The sequence below is a fragment of the Nestor notabilis genome, unplaced genomic scaffold, assembly GCF_000696875.1.
Source record: "Nestor notabilis isolate BGI_N333 unplaced genomic scaffold, ASM69687v1 scaffold12625, whole genome shotgun sequence".
Lineage (NCBI taxonomy): Eukaryota > Metazoa > Chordata > Aves > Psittaciformes > Psittacidae > Nestor > Nestor notabilis.
Genome location: NW_009930707.1, coordinates 20,324 through 37,571, shown reverse-complemented (window position 1 = coordinate 37,571; position 17,248 = coordinate 20,324). Strand labels below are relative to the sequence as shown.

At 41.7% G+C, this 17,248-nt stretch overlaps 1 protein-coding gene across 1 annotated transcript in view; it reads left to right on the top strand.

Moving 5' to 3' along the window:
• LOC104406531 (centrosomal protein of 112 kDa-like) overlaps positions 1 to 10,825 on the top strand; it is a gene marked incomplete at both ends in the record, with an annotated part of 43,564 nt that extends 32,739 nt beyond the window's left edge. Inside the window, 2 exons of the mRNA XM_010015532.1 lie at positions 8,284 to 8,385; positions 10,761 to 10,825. Of these exons, the coding sequence (XP_010013834.1) occupies positions 8,284 to 8,385; positions 10,761 to 10,825 (167 nt within the window). The remainder of the gene's footprint in view (positions 1 to 8,283; positions 8,386 to 10,760) is intronic.
• Between the last annotated feature and the right edge of the window lie 6,423 nt (positions 10,826 to 17,248).

The window sequence follows — 17,248 nt, the reverse complement described above, 5'->3', positions numbered from 1 at the left end:
CCTGCGGTGGGGAAGGGACTGAGAAGCTGGAAGAAGTTTCCACTGGGAGTTTCAAGAACAGCAATATCGTCACTTTAAAACAGTTCCTGTATGTGACCAGCACGGAGAGGAGGTATCAGAAGAGTGCTTGGTTTTCTGCAGTTCTGCATGGCCAAGGAGGGTCCTTCTGTCCATCCTTCACTCTGCCGACACCCCAAGCACTGGCTCCGGAGGCTACTGCATACTCCAGCTGTTTTTCTCCCCATAAAACATCTCATATATGCATATATATTGTGCAAAATGTAGGAGACAAGCAGCCAGGGCATAGCTCCCCGCAGGCTGGCACCTGAAAATCTGCTGGTTCCATGGCTGCAGACAGCACAATAGAAGATTTCTTTTCAAAATACTTGTGGTGAACAAATTTCAAGTTGAAAATATTTTTATTGAAAAGAAGATGCTGAAGAGCCACATAGAAGCAGTGAAGAATGTGATGTGAGTGGCAGCACGCTGGTCGGGCTGTGCAGCGTACACAGATCAAAGCATCCACTTCTTAGTGAGTTACTCTCTTTTCAGACTTCCCAGTAGAGGCTGATGGGGAAGAATCAGTCTGATTCTGGCTATATCCCTATGAGGCATCTGTCATGGATAGAGGTGCTCCTATAGGTGTTTGGCTATGTTGACTTAAGTACCATAAAATAACTACTGACATTATTTGGGGCCAGTTCTACCACTTTTACATTGGTTAGTGTCTACCATACATGTCATTCTATTGATATATCAATTAATTACTTTGATACAAAAGCACCCCCCAATTTTTAATGAAGACTGAGATTGTTAGAATACATCATAACTTTGCATTTGACATTTTACAGTTGCACAGCATTTTCTTCAGCAGCCTACTGTGAAAGGAATGCAGAATTAATTAGAATATAGTAAATTATACTCTATAGCATGAAGTTTCAGATTAGCAGAAGGAGATAGAAGCTGAGATTCAAGCACAGAAAAACAGATTTGCAGGTGGGATTTGAAAGGAGCTGGAAATCAATGGAGTTGAAAGTTCTCAGGAGCTCCATATGGCAGGAACTGCGGGAGTGAAGGCTCTCACCAACTGTGCAACTGTCAAAGGGAAGAGAGGTAGATGATGGTGATGTACATGTGTGGAAGTCAGTGATCAAATGTTAGCTTTGGTAATCAGACACAACTGGAAAATACACAAATATATACCTACTTCACAGACAGAATGTATTACTGGAACGAAGCGGCCGGCTGGAGAAAGAGAGAAAAACAGGAACTACAGAATAAATAGTTAAAAGAGAAAAGAGCATTTTTAACAAAAAGAGACTAGAAGCATATGCTGGCATGCAGGAATTAGAGGGTGTTTTAAAATGTCAGTTTTCTAGCTCTTTGTCTTAGTAGGAGTGAATGAGAAGGAGATCCTTCAAGAGAGCAGTACATCATTTTAGAGCGTCTGTGGTTTGCTTGTGTGTTATCTATTAAGGGAATTTTGTTCTTTCAGAAGCGTTTAAAGCAGGACTGCAAGGGACAGTGATGCTGGTGTTTAATGCAGGGAATTAAAACCAAGAAGAAATGGGAATGCAGGGAGGAGCCAGTCGGATGACAGAAGAGAAAGGCAGAGACATCTAATCCTCGGTGTGGGCTCCCAGCGATGCAGGCTCCGTTAGGCAATTGTCCCGTTCATTTTTTCTAGGTGATGAGGTGCTTGGATGGAGCTAAAAAGACTGAAAAAAGACCAACTTATAAGTATTACTCTGCAATTTAATCAGCACCAAATGCCAGCCATCAGAAGTGCATCTGGGAAGTGCAGCCCTGGTTGTCTCCTGCACCTCATCCTCACCCATGCCCAAACAGGAACAGACTCTTACCAATTTGAGGCTTTCTTATCCTGGCAGCTCGTTTTCCAGTTGAGATGCTGATTAGATTTCTGTTCTTGAAAGAGGTGAAATGGTGATAGTAAAAGCAACTTCTGATTATTATCTACAAAGATTTGCTTGTTCACACAGTGAGTGTGAAAATGCTGAGCCTAATCCTGCGTGCAGCTGAGCCTTGTCAGCTCTCACTGCTGTTAGTGAGCTCTCAGCACCTCTGTGTATCACACACTGGAACCTTGACTTGCTGAAGCTCCCCAGGATGGAAAGGATTATATAGAAGGTAACACATGCTGGAATGTAAAACTGAAATACAGAAATACATTCCAGTGGTGGTGTCAGAGATGCTTATAGCTTTATTTCAGGCTTAATTATCTTGATAGCATTTTAGGAATCAACAGAGCCAGAAATGAACACCATGTGTTTTCAGCTTTGGCCCAGCAGTGCTGGTGGAGGTTTTGTTCCTCCAGGTCAGGGGCTGTGAGCTGTGTCTCTGAGACCCCTTTGCCCCACAGAACAGAGAATCCTCATGGTCCAGCAATGACCTCGCCAGCTGATGAAGGGACAACACTGATGAGCTGAAGGACACAGTGCTCAGGAACAAAGATGGCATCTGTGATGAGTCATTTGGAAGGAGGGGAAAAGAAGTCAGGGATCCTCCAAATCCCAGCTGGAACAATAGCGGAGCCCTGGAGAAGAGGGGGAGGTTGAGAGAACAGCGTGAATTTTCTAGCCACAGCATTCCTGGTTGCTTTATGGTGTTGACAGTGAAAGCTTTTATTCCTCTCCAACTGGTGTAATCCCAAGAATGCTGTTCTTGCCATATGCAGCCCACTGGTGTTTTTTCTCTTAAAAAGCTTTGCCTGCCTTCCCTTCCTTTGCAGCTATGAATGATACACACTCAGATTGCTTAACTACAAACAGAGCATTTTCCAGGTGGGAGATCTTGGTTGAGAAAAGAAAGATCCTGAAATACAAGCCACTGAAGCAATGAGGCCTTTTGGATGCAGGTTTGAGGGGGAAAAAGACAACTTAGAGCAGAAAGCTCAGTGTGCAGCAAGCGGCTTGGAGTCACTGGAGGTCCTCATGGGTTAGTAAAACAACAAGGCAAAAATGTTTTGGACACTCAGATGGTTTACTAGCTAAAGACAGGGAAACAAAGAGGGAGGCTATGCCATTAATTTATGTCTTATTGAAACTGTCAGAACAGGGGAGGTTCTCCAGCAGTATTTTCTCAGTGGAGAGCAACATAGTGTACACTTGACAAAATAACTCACTCAGCTGATCTTGCTCCATTGCTGGTTTTGACCGAGCCCAATTCATGCAATTTATGGCATTCATTACTTTTCTTAAGAACTTGAGAACATTTGTATCAAATTGCATTCTATTCCTCTGAATCTGGAAGAACCATATTTCAACGTACATTGCACAGTCAGAATAGAAGTTCCCACTGCCTGAAATAAGAGAGGATGTGGAGCGAAAAGCAGTGGATATTCCTATTTGATTACATTGTGAAAAGACAAGTGTTCTTCATTGAGAAAATGGATACATCAGTTGATTCTTCAGTAGGAAAAATTGTTTCAGAGGATTTCAAGCTCTAATTAACAACAGAAACCTGAGAGAGCTGAGGAAATTCAGATTTCAGTGGATTTGGTTCCTTGGTTATAGCCAGTGACCAGTGTCCCCTGGGCTGATGAAGGAAGGGGCCCATAGAGACTTGGAGCAGTTTTGTGGGAGTAAAGCTGTGCTCACTTGGAGTTTAGGAGTGCTGAGAAGCAAAGGAGGGGTTGGAACTAGATGATCTTAAGGTCCTTTCCAACCCTAACTATTCTATGATTCTATGATTAATCACTGACATTCTTTGGGTTGTTGTTTGGGTTTTGGGGTTTTGTTGACTGGGGTTTTTTTAATTGGGATGGCACTGCAGTAGTTTGTCCTTCACTTGCCCTTCCCAAAGTGCTCTCAGAAGATTGCTTCAGCAAGCGCACCACCTGAATGAAGTTGACCTATGCATTGTTATTGTTATTATCCTCATTTAGAAGGATGAGACTTTAGTCTGAGATTAAATGATTTGCCTAAGGCTGGAGGAGTTATTTTTACCTTTTTGGTACCTTAACCTGTCTTCAGATTTATTACAGCGGATCTTTCACGTCTGCTTTCAGAGATGTGTATTGTGGAACAGATGCATAACCTTTTTAAAGAGATATCTCTTTTAAACAGCTTTATAACACCATTGTTTAAGTTGTGCAGGAAAGGATGTGAGAGAGTCAGGATATTACTTATCTCACTCCCCCTGAAACATGGAGAAAATTTGATAATAATTAAATGATCCTAATTATGCCTTTTGGTCACTATCCTCATATTTCCTGGCACACCTGGAATTATTATCCTTCATATATATCATAAACAGGCAGAAATTAAGACACTGAAAAACCCACAACACCTTAGTTAATGAACTGCCTTTTGATTCTTATCTGGCATAAACAAAATGTTAACTTCATTCCCTTCAAGATGAGATTTATATTTTCTAAAGGAACTCGAACAACTCCTCTCTGGTCCCTTCATTTGCTTTGGCAGTGTATACTTCAGAGTTACTTTTTCATTTTCCTTTGGTTCAAATAAAGTAATTTAGAGTTGGGAGATCTGGAGAAGATTGCATTTGTTTAGTTTTTAACGAGAAGGGGATCTTGTACCAGGGCCAGTGTGCTCTGGATGATAAACTCAGCATCACAGACCTCTCCGAAGTAAGGGGAGAGCTGGCTATTGGGAACCTGAATAAGATGCAGTGTGGTCGTAACTGTACAGCAAAGCTCAGAATTGAAGCAGAGTATCCTCTGCCTTGCAGGCTGTTCTCAGCACTTGGATTAAAATGCATCTGGTCATCTTGAAGATACTGTATTTCTTCTCAATGTGCTTGAGTTGTTTCTTTCAAAAAGGAAGGAGAGTGACTGCAGTGCAGCTAGATGCCAATGGGTTCCATCAGTTCTGTGCTCCCCTCTTCTTCGAACCAACATCCCTCTGAAGCTTTTAGAATTGAGAGCTGCAAAACTTAATTGTGCCACCTGAAAACTCCATGAAGTAGTGAAGAAACTCCTCTTACACTACTGAGAAGCATCGGGCCAGGCCTGACTGCTTGGTTTGGGAAGTTCAGGTTTGAATATTTCTCTTCTGGGCACCAAAACCAACTTTTCTCCCTTTTGAGAATGGTCAGTGCTCAACTATGACAAGTTCTCATTGTAGCCTGTGGAACTGTAACTTCCCTTTCTGCATCTCTTTGTATAATTACGTGAATATTTATCTCTTGTTTTCTCTAATTCATCATGTGACAAGCACACATGAGCTATGTGCGGCAGCCACAGCTTTCAGTTGTTTCGACTGACACCAGAGATGATTGATGGTAAAACTTTAAACCTCATATGTTAGCCACCAACCTGAATAAACAAAGACCAGCGTGGCAGCTTAATATTAAAAGCTATAAAAAACCTTCCTGGGGGTTCATGGATTAAATCAACTCACCAAAATGAATTTTCAAATGAAAAAAAGAAGTTTTCTCAGGACTGAAGCAAAACGAACACAACAGTAAATGAAATAGAGCCATCCCCATCCAGCAGGCTAAAGCCCTCCTGAGGGCTGAAGAATGGCAATTTTCAGCATCTCTCAAGAGTGCAAGAGGAGACGCACTATTTGCGGATCCTAGGGAGGCAGCTCGAGGCTATAAAAGAACAAAAAAGCCTTTAAGGCACCAAAAAAAGAAAGAAATCCCTGCAGACACAGGTTTCATTGGTCAAAAATAAGCGTTAAAAACTAAAAGCCTTCCCTCATTCAAATTAGTACCCATTAGCCCCCTATATGTTATTTTTCAGTTACAAGAAGTGATTTAGGCTTTTGTCATTCACTATTTTAATCTCTTGGGTCAATAAACCTTGATAGTAACTTCAGCCAAAAACATCAGTTTATCATAATGGGACAGGAAACAGCTGGGATCTTATTTTCGTCTTATTGTCATGCAATGATTAGTGGGCACAGAGGAAAGTAACATGGTTTGTCTTAGCAAACAAACAATTGCACTTGTATCCCAAAGTGCATGTCTTCTCTGTGAAACAGAGGAAGAAATCAGCCCCAAGCAACACTTCAGCTACCAGGGCTTGTTTCTCATTCTCTTCCTCCATTTTCAGCCAACCCAGTAACATACATCCATACTTTAAAGCACAGTATGTATTTCTTCCTGACTTTTCCAACACCTTTATCAAACAGGAACAGTCCCCTTGCTGCTGTGCAGAGCTAATAGCAAACGTGGTCATGGTAGCACGTATTTAGAGGCCACTTGCAGATTCAACTATTAAAACCAGTGACCTGGTTGAAAGAAGACTGTTGCGCAATTAGAACCTTATTATTTCAATCAGAGACCTGTATTAAAATTTATGCTGCATGTACTTAGAATGAAACTTGTTTGACTTTCCTCTAGGAAAAACTGGGGTAAGGGGCTCTTGCTGTGTACCTGGCACCTGAGGAAGCTGGTGTCAGTCCTAGATGCTCTGTAGGCATGGATAGATCATGGTATAGGGAATTATATCAGAGTCCAGGCTCAGCTCCTGCCATCCACATCACTTGAGTGCGAGAGAGGTGGAGTTTCTATGCTGGTTGGGTCACTCCAACATGTTGCCAAAGTGATCATCCAGATCCTCTTGCTCATGAAATACACCTTTATTATTCAAAACGTAGGAAATAGAAGTATTTTGCTCTTCTAGCTGCCTGTTTCTGCTCCCTTCTCACCAAGAACAAATGTAATGTGTTGAATTAACTGAAATACACGTTTCTGCTCTATCAAGGTCCCCACCCAAATGAGCTGTTGGCTCAGAAAATATTTATCCTGGCAAAGCACCTGTGCATAACTTTTAAGTCTTTATAGAAATAGTAGTGTAAATTTATTGGAGTAACTTTCAAAACCATAAATTCTGATCAGTAGCTTCTATACAGGCAGAGTTCAAACAAGGTTTCCTGTCTCACCATCTATTTTTTTCTATAGATTTACATGGTGGCAGCACTCACTTGCAGTTCACCAGGAAAGCCTCTAATTGCCTATTTGCATAGAGATGTGGAGATTGGTGCTGCGTGTCGGAATGACTCATAGAACTTTCCTAAAGTTTCATCAGATTGTTTTATTCCTTTTGTATTGATAATTGTGTTATGCATAATGCAGATTTTGGCACAACCTGCTTTTTACAGCGAGTTGGTACTTGGCACGTCTCACACTGAACTCACTGTGTGGTTCTCACGTGTCTCAGCGCGTGCGCTCCTTGCGAGCCGGGGGCTGGAAGCTCAACTCGTGGCTTCTTCAGCTGTAGGGCTGAGGTTTTGATTTGTGGTTGCAATGGTAGATTTAAGCAATTTGGTAACTAAAACAAAATTAGCACAAAACGGCGTCGGTGTGTAAACCGTTGGAAAAATAGATCCGGTTTGAAAGTTTAAAGATAGTTTATAAGTTAATCTGATATTGAATCTTTTATCCTTTATTTACATGTTCAGCTGCTAGTCCAGAAAAACACCTAAGTACTCATTTAATTTAAGAGGTTAATCCTATTGGAAGTGAAGTACAGATGGGAGTCACTGATCAACCTAGTAATAAAGCTTTTCCAGGGTCAAGGTTCAGCAAATACAACCACACTGGAGAGATACAAAGCACAGTCCTTCCAGCTAATCTGTCCTCATATAGCCCTGCTTTGTAACTGTACTGTTTACTTAACATCTGTTGAATACAGTTATGGGCTAAAGTCCTTCTTTAGATGTAATCGGTTTGGTCTGAACATCCGATCTTGTAACGTGTCTGAGATGCTCAAACCTAGTTACTGAAAGTCCTGTAGCCTCATTGAAGCTGGGAAAGACACAAAATGCAATGAAGAATAGTTGCATGATGACTAAAAAAGTCCTTAAAAACACCTGCAAGTTGAGAAATGTTGTAAACGGATCTTGGGAAACAATAATTCACCTTGTCTGAGAGAGTAAGGGGCAAATATCACTCTACTGACCTGGTTCAGATCCCACCAAAGACAAAAAGAAAACTTCTGACTATCAACTGCAAAGAATACATCTGTATAAATGCTCTACTGAGACAGATTTAGGAATGATTATTGCTGCTTCTGCCCATGTCCCAGCAAATGCCTCACTGTTTCTTTTTCATTATTTCTTCCTCCTCTCCATAGATTTATTCTTAACGTTTTCTTTTTCCCTTCTTCTTTTTAACCTCATTTGTTCTTTACAGGTTTTTGCTGATCTTTCTTCTCCCTCCTTCCCTTTCCCTTGATACCAGAAAAATTCTGTGTTTATTTGTACCCCAATTTGGGCAAAAGAAGCAAAAACGTTACTCTGCAGCTTCCAAGAGTAGCCATCTATATATAAATGTATTTTTGTGCTGTTACAGATGACCCATATACGACAAGAATATGAAGCCACACTCAAAGGCCTGATGCCAGCAACTTTGAGACAGGAACTTGAAGACACCATTGTATCTTTGAAATCTCAGGTAAATTCTTATTATTCATCTTTGACTTTTTGAATTGGATAAAAGCCATCTTGTCTAGACAAGACATTCTGACTGTCTAAAATTTAGCCAAAAAGACTGAATCAGTCTCAAAACCAAATCATGGCAGCGCTCACCTGCTTCTCACTCAGTCGTCTCTCACAAGACTTTTCTCCTCCAGTTTCCTCACCTTGAGAGCTACCACATTGTATCTTTTGATGCCAGATTTTGCCTCGGTTGGCAGTTGAAAGTAGAAATTATGCTGTATTCAGTATTAGGCTTTTTTCTCAACCTTTCAAATACAGCACACACTTATCTCTCATCTTCCTTACCCTGTTTCTCCTGAAGGAATTGTTTAAAGGTTGCATGTAAAGGGTGTAGAAGAGAATTGGAAATAATTTTCTTTTCTTTCCAGCCTATATAATAAAGAAAATGGGATATGTTAAATGGGATATGTTAAATATAACATTTAAGATACTGGTCCAAATGATCAGTGTGTTATTCCTACATTTTCCTGTACGAAGAGGCTCTGACAGCCTTCTGTAATGCTTAATCATTAATATTTAAAACACTAGCTCATCTAGAATAATGCAGAATCAATATTATTTCTATGAAATAGACTATTCAATACCAAAATGTCATTGTGAATAGGGAACTGCTAATGAGCAGAGTGTTTCTCTTGTTCCTGGTTCCTGCAGAAGTTGTTTGATGCTTTCCTATTCAGTATATTAGGAGCTGGAAGAAAACAAAATGTCATCATTGCCTGAACTCACATGAGGAAGGGTAAATAGCAACAGAGAGGTGATCATAGGTGAGGAATAACGGTAATCCAAAGAAAACAGTGTCAGTGTTCATATATGGCTCAGGGCAGGACTGTGCATTTAAATGTGCTGGGAAGGACTGGGATCTGTCCTGGGCTGGAGGGAAGAAGTGAGAGGAAGACAAGGCAATACTGGTGACTCAGAGCTGCTCAAGAGTGCTGGGAAGAGCAGAAGCCCTGAGGACACAGGATACACATTTAGGCTTGGTACCAGAACACACCTTATACCAACTGTCAGGACCATTTTCCAAGAAATTATACATCCACATACTCAATTTCTTTTTCTTATGCAGCCTCTCTCTGTGGAGATGGTTGGGAATTTAATGTATTTGGGGGTTTTCCCCCGTATTTTTAATTTACATCACATAAGGGTTATTCTGTAGCGTTCTTTGCTATCCATGGGACACTTCCCCTGGCAAAGTGTGCCTCTAATAGAAGTAGGAAATATTCATAGGGGAAACTTCCATATTCCTGTGTGCCGGCAGTGACACAATTTCAACACTGTGGCTGTAAACCCTCTACTTACCTATAAAGAGATACCTAATGGAAATCATTCTCATTTAAATAGTTGTGGGAAATAAGGAGTTAAAGATCTATTGGGGAAATCTATTTCCAGTTGATAGTAAAAAGCTATTTTTAAAGTGTGGTTGTCTATTAGCTCTGTCTGGTAGGAAGCGTTACTCCAGAGCCAATACAAGAATACCACACCTTTTAATGAGTTAGAAAGAAAAAAAAGGAGAATCTGATACCCACCTGCAGGGCTTCTGTAAGCAGGAGCAGCATTTCAAAAGAGTAAAAGTAACTACACACATGAAAACCTGGGTGCTATCCCAGAAACACATCGCTGCTGGCTGTATTTCCAGCGGGACGCTGTCATCGTGGACCACTCAGGGAGCAGAGCTTGTACTGAAGCACAGGTGTCCTGGTCTTTGAAAATAGTTGGAATTCCTGTTTGAAAACAGCAGACAAGAAGGGCAGTGGAATCTCTGCACCTGTCAGGATTATTTATTGTTGGAGGAAGATGAAGAGGATAGGCCGGGGGAAAACACCAAGCCGTGATAAAAATAAAGAAGAAAATACTTGAGGCTTGGGCAAAGTTTTCTGAAACCATTGCTAAATATAAAGCATACTCCCAATTGTCTGCTCCTGGTGAGTCTTCCAGAAGGGGCCACAGTGTGTTCATAAACATTCATTTTCGTACCCTTGAAGTCCAGGTGAGTACCTTCATCACAAGAGCAAAAGCACAGGGATCAGAGCGCAGGCATCATATGGGAGTTGACAGTAGAAGTGAAGCTCCCAAACCCTTGTATAACCCACATGGTACCACCAGCCGAGTTTAAAAACTTTTGCCTCTGTTTCTAAAGGAGTAGGTAGCGTGCAGCTGGAGCAGGGCCAGGGAAGCCATACTAACAGTCTTCTACCAAGCATTAATTCTAGTTTGCAGCTGAATTGCACTTTATTTAGGCAGGAAAGACCAGAAAAACACCTTTTATGAAATGAGCATAAATTAGTTAATTACAATTTTGTCCACCATTTTCATGAGGGATGTGTTTTCCAGGTAAATATTCTGCAGAAAAGAGTCTCTGTCCTCCAGGAAGAGCTGAACGTCTACCAGGCCAGAAGGTACGTGATTGATCAATTTGTACCATTTCACACCTGTGGATCCCAGTTATTGAGGTTTTACTGCGTAATTAAAACACTCAAATACAGTTGCACTTTGAAAAGATCCTTATTTTCAGTAAACAAGCGTCTGAGAACTTTCCCAGTGCTTAGTCAGTACTATTAGAGCAAGATCAGAGAACTTGCAGGTGCATTACAAGTCTGGGCTTTGCCTCGACATTCATGATGAGACAGTGGCTCGGTGCACAGCTGCAGCTCTGTGGTGGTGCCACCTCCTTTTAAGATAGAAAACAATGATGCAATGCATAATATTACAGATCACATCTTCAAAGTACCGGATCTTCATGAGCCTGAGCTTTTTTTCAGCCGTTTACACCCTCCAATGTAAATTATGGCAAGTGCTGCAGCAATAAAAAGCCTGGCTGTGCCTTTAGAGTAAGTGATTCACATGGAGAGGTGAGTAAAAGGAAACTTCCTAGGAAAGCCACTCCATCTTTTTTATATTTATAGACTTTGATGATACTTTCATAGCTCACACGAGGGTTTCTTGCAAAGACGAATGTGTGCTTGTAAAAGTAGTGTAAGGATTTGTAAGATATTTAAGCCTTTGTAAAAGCGTTAGCAGTCTGAAAGTTGTCTGAAAGTATTAATCCTGAGCTATTTGTTAATGAGAATTAGCTAAAGCTAATTAGGAACTGAAAATATCATAGCTTCTTGGTAATATGTCCAGTGTAGGTAACTTTGTCAGATAAATCTAAAGGTCTCGAGACTCTTTCCTTCAGCAGCAGCAGCATTACCAAGGGATGCGTTTTGTCTCAAGCTTATTCTGAATTAGTGTCTTCACAGTTAGGAAAATAGTTGTTTAAAAAGATGAATAGTCATATAACATTAAAGCAGGCCAGGCCACAAAGAACTGAAACGCAGGGGTGGAAGGAGCCCCAGCCTTGTCCTGATGGAGAGGAAGCAGGGATGGAGCCAGCAGGGCACACAGCAGCTCCTCGCCCAGCGGGGCTGCTGCAGTGTTTGCTCTAAGACTTGGAGAAGCTTTTGTGCTGCTTCTGTTCAGGAAAATCACCTTCCTGACCAGATCTTTTTTCCAAGTCTACATTCAGATTACATTTTGTGTTACCATCTACCTGAACCTCATTCACTGAAGAACTGCTTTTTGCTGCTTTAACACCCATGCATGCCCGTGGCCGCAGATTTGATGCAGCTCCCTACATGCACCTAAACACCTGACAGCAGCGGGGCCACATCCAGCCCCATTGCTGGACGCAATCCTGTTGTGTTTTTATAGTTAAAATAGTAATATGTAACTAATGAGAATCTTTTCATTTTCAGGTAGCTGCTGGAGCTGTTGGATTTCTTCAATTGCCAAATGGACTGCTTTGAATAGGTTTGAAGATTTGGCTCTTGTAAATTCAAATGCAAAGATCAGTGGCTATTTTGTTAGCACATAAAATGAAGTTCATGAAAACACATTCATTGCTCGTGCCAGCATGTTTTTAGTTGTATCTTCCTTCCATTATTTTTTTATCATTATCTTATTACAGACATATGCTTTCGATGTACTGTGTGTTTGACTCCATGCTGAGCTTGCTTACTGAGCCCTTAGAGTTTCCTTTACTAATATTTTTGCTATTACTTCCCAGTACCATTCTTTTCACTTTTATACATGAAGAAAATCCCATTTTCTGTTATTATTGTCCCAGATATTTAACATATTTTGACATTGTTTTGTGTCCATGTGTTTACATAATATTAAAATACATTATTTTGTACTATTTTGTTTTGACATTATTGTCCCACTTGGGCATCTCACTCACCTCAGTAGCCACAGTGCCCATGAGGGGTTTGGATGGCTTTGTGAACTGAGGAGATATTTTTATGCTGTCTTTAAAGGAAAAGTCTTGGATCAAGAATGAAAACACCATGATGAGAAACGCAGCCACCATGCCAGTTATATCTGTGGCTGGGGTTGCATATGCTGGTCATGGGGAAGTCCTTTGTCATTTACTGATAACGCAGTTATGGGCTGTTATTGAAAGAGAGTCATAACTGATACAGCCTTGATTCTGCAGGCTCTCTCTTGGATGATCCTGGTAAATGTAAGCAGATTTGGTTTGCAGAGATGAGGTTTGAGCAGCAGTGGAAAGCTGAAGGATCCGGACAAGGAATCATCTTTGTAGCTGGCTCTGCCTCCCAGGCATAGGAACGCTTCCTTATCTCTTGGCCATCCATGAGCCAGCATGTACCTTAGTACATTTGTAATCTGTACATTTAGATATGCTGAATACAAGAATAGCTTTTTTCTTCCCTAGGCACCATCCTGCTGGCAGCGTTCATATCAAGGCACAGTTAATGGTCTGAGTGCTTGTGAGGGGCCAGAAAATCCTGTCTTCCAAGTCCAGCTGTGGCAGCAGCAGTGAGACCCTCTCTCTCACTGCAGATGGGGACAGCCACCTCTCCTCCCTCGCCCTGGTGGCACTGTGATCCAGGCAGGATTCAGAGGGTCCTTGAGTGCCCATGGCTGGATGTGGCTGTCCCACATCCCAGCTTTCCAGCTGCGCTCTTATCCTGCCTGGCGTGGAGATCAATGAGGAGAGGCTTTGGCAGGCTGGGCTCCATCCACCCCTCCGCCTGGCAGCACCGGCAGGGAGCTCCTTGCCAAACACAGGCTCCAGCTTTGCTGATTGTCAGCCTGGTCTGGGCCTGGGCAGGTTTTCCACCTTCCTGGAATCAACAAGTGATTCTTCTCATTATAGATAAGGGGTTGTCATGGCTCTGATAAGCGAGGAGGTGCTGCGGCAGGTGCCACAAAGCCTCGCCTGGGGCAACGGGGAGTTTTGGTAAGAGGAATTTGTTAGGGTGCATTTAGTTCATTGTGAGCAGTAAAATGAAGTGGATTTGACTGGTTGTACAGAAGACCATAAGCTTCTTCACATCACTTTTGTCTACAGTGGTTCTTAAACATTAAACTTAGTCAACATTGAAGGTTATATGATGATGAAACATTAGAATGACAGAATTTAATTCTCTCATTGCAGATTGCCTCAGTATGCATTCTTTTGACTCTCAACAAAAGCATCTCAAGGCCAGGTTGGACACAGGGGCTTGGAGCAACCTGCTCTAGTGGAAGGTGTCCCTGCCCGTGGCAGGGGCTTGGAACTAGATGAGCTTTAAGGTCTCTTCCAACCCAAACCATTCTATCATTCTACACAGAGATGTGCAAGACAGTGATGGTTGGGCTCTTCGGGAGGAGCACCAAGAGCTCACGCTGGGATTCACCTACTGGGTATTGCCCTGTGTCCTAATAGACAGGGGGACAGTGAAATCTCTCTTCTCATGCATGAAGGAAATAAGGCATTTTTAATATTGCTGTTCTGCTTGCGTGTCTGCATGACCTCCGGGTGTTTATAGTGCTTTCGAAAGCGGTAAGGGGCGTATGTCCAGAGAGAGAGACATGGACCCTCTTCTAGCTACCTGAATTCAGGCTTCAGTTTCCTTACTTTTAATGGAATTGGGTTGCTGATGTCATTGATGATCAAAAAGCAGTCTGAGGAATGTACATGTTGGTCAATCAGGGAGTTCTTAAACTGTGGGAAACTCTCTCCTACATCAAATACAGCGTGAGGACCATTTTGAAGATGCTTGTAAACCTGATAACATAAACTCCAGGTTGGTTGGAGTTCTGTCATAGTTGTTAACATTTCTTTGATCGTTTTTGTAATGAGTAGTGTCCAAATGGCAGGATTAGAAAAGTTTTCATACGTATTACCTGCTCTCTACTTCTCTTTTCATCTGCTAGGTAAGGAATTGCCAGCGGCTAGTAGATGGCTTCATTGTCCACAAAACAAGCTCTGGTGAAACCAGCTTGAGTATGGTTACAGCTTTATTTGTACTTCTTACTTATTCATTTTACTGATTTTGCTCAGTGAAAGAATTTGTTTCACTTTATATAAAACCCCACAAGAAAAAGGCATCACCATAACATTTTTCACCAGTACCAAGGGAGGTGACCCTTATCAAGGTGACACGTTACTTCAGTGCCACTCACAGTTCTTGTGTTACACGTAACAAATACGCTCATTTCTGGTGCAGATGGAAGAAAAGGGATACAACCTCCCTCCTCCTCCCAGCCCTCTGCTTTCTGCTGCAACAGTGCTTTAATTGTGCTGGTGACAGTAGATACTCCTGGTACTTGCCCAAATCTCTGCTGAATGTGCTTTCAAACCAAGAAATGATTTTGCTGCAGAGAAAAGGATTTTATTGTCACTAGAAGAAAATATTTGCAATCACTAGGATATCTTGCAGTGTTTCATTGAATTTCCTGAAAACCACGCACAGCTTTGATTCTAGTGACGAGCAGTCCTGATGGAGAGTGTACATGGGATCTGATTTATTTCCTTTAATTATCTTTATGCACTGCAAGTCCTTCCCAAATCACAAAATGTACTGGAGGCACCACGCTACTAAATTATACTTGGTCTTGTTCGGAGGGTACAAAGGAAAAGGCGTCAGATATTGTATGAGAAAGTTTCAGAACACAAGGTCACTTTAATTCAGACTTTTTTTTCCAAGGAACTGTCTTTTCTAAGCTTTGATATTTTGTTCAGAAAGGTCATTTCTTTTAAGCCTTTGTCATTAAAGAAGACTTGTTCTTTAAAGCACGCTATCAAAGGGTGCAGAAATTGCAAGTTACTGCAGCTAAAACGCATGATCAATTTGAAGTCTGCCAACTACAGCCCACTTAAAGTTCGATGTGCTCTGGGACTGGTGGCTTCTTTGATGGAGCCAGTGGAAGATGTCAACTCAAACCAAAAAAAAGATAATTCAATAACATTTTTCCTCCCTAAATTAGAAATCGTTTTGTGTGAAAAAGCATTGAGAGATCTGAATAAGGATCTGATCCTGCAAAAACGTGTCTTGTGTGAGAGGACAGGGAGTGCGCTGCGTTTGGGAGCAGCTTGTACCACTTTGACATAGGAGTTAGGCAGCTCCTTTCATGTTAGCTGACATTTGTAATAATGTAAATAAGGCAAACTCCTGGACACAGTATCACTTATTTACCATTTGCTACCACAAGACGATCTCTCCTTTACTGACAGGCAAACATGGGAACAGAAAAGAGTGAAGACCTTGTGTCATGTGCTTGTTTGCAGCCCCTGATCCTGACCACTGCTGATGCAGCCTTTCTTCCATGAACCTGTATTAAGTCAGCGCATGCATCAGACTTGGTCTGAGTGCCTAAGACTGAAAACAAGGGAATGTGTGTTTGTAGAGCGAGCAAAGTAAAGGAATACCTTTATCTCAGCTGGGCAGTTAAGTTGCAAACTTCCAACTTCATACCATCTATTCACCAGATTTATACTTTGTGAATCTCCTTCTTCTCCCATTTGAAACCTGGTATCAAAGTTTAGTAACAGGCAGATTTGGCCATCACTTCAAAAGAAGGTTGTGGGTCCTAATTCTGTGGTGTTCGTATTTAAGCCAAACTAATGCTGAAGTTCACTTTGTCCAGTTTTGCCCAAAAAGGCTTCAAGGAATTTATTAAAATTCTAGACCTAGAATCCATAAGAAATCTGTCTGTCAGAGTGATCCTGAGCTGAAATTGAGGATTCGATAACACCACCTTTGTCTCTTCACAGAGGACCAATGCTGAGAACTCCTGGAAGGTGCAGGTCATGTTTGATGAGGTTTAGCTGACAATCTGTATCTCCTGAGAGGTAGCACCTACCTGGTAAGCCTCAATACTGATCTAGACCTCCACCATTAACTGTAGCACAGACTCAGCTGTTAACTCGATTAACTTGAGGGAGTTTGTCTGCAGCGGCCTGGGGACTTACAGGTGACTTCCAGAACAAGTATTTTTAGAAGGGAATTCCTCAGAAATGGCACTTTCTGTTTAAATTCAGAGCCCACCTAAATCTCAGTAAGTTTTTACACAGTCAGGCTCTCATTCTGCATCTAAGGGTGGTAGAAAAAGAGACCTAAGAAGGCTAATGACTCCATATGGGTTTTATGAACAGTCAGAGCCTGGATGTTTTTAAGGCTGTGTTTAATTGTGCTCAGGAATGATGTTACATCCTCTGAGACTTATCGACACTTGCTTGTCATCTTCTTGTTTGTTCATCCTTGTTGGATGAGCTCATTGGGTGACTAATTTCAGTATAGATTTGAATCTATAATGAAAACTCTGAATGAAAACTTTGACTTTAATCAGCCCTTCCTCCCCTCTCCCTCATCTTCCCTGGGCTGTAGCAGATGGAATGTCACTTGTCCCAGGTTCCTGGTGGAGGAGAGCACAGTGGGGCAGTGAAGGAATGAGGAATTGGCACAGGGAGGCAGGAGCAGCACACCATGGCACAGGTCTGGTAACACTGGGTATAATGGAAAGCCCCTCAGGCATTCAGATACCTGAAACAT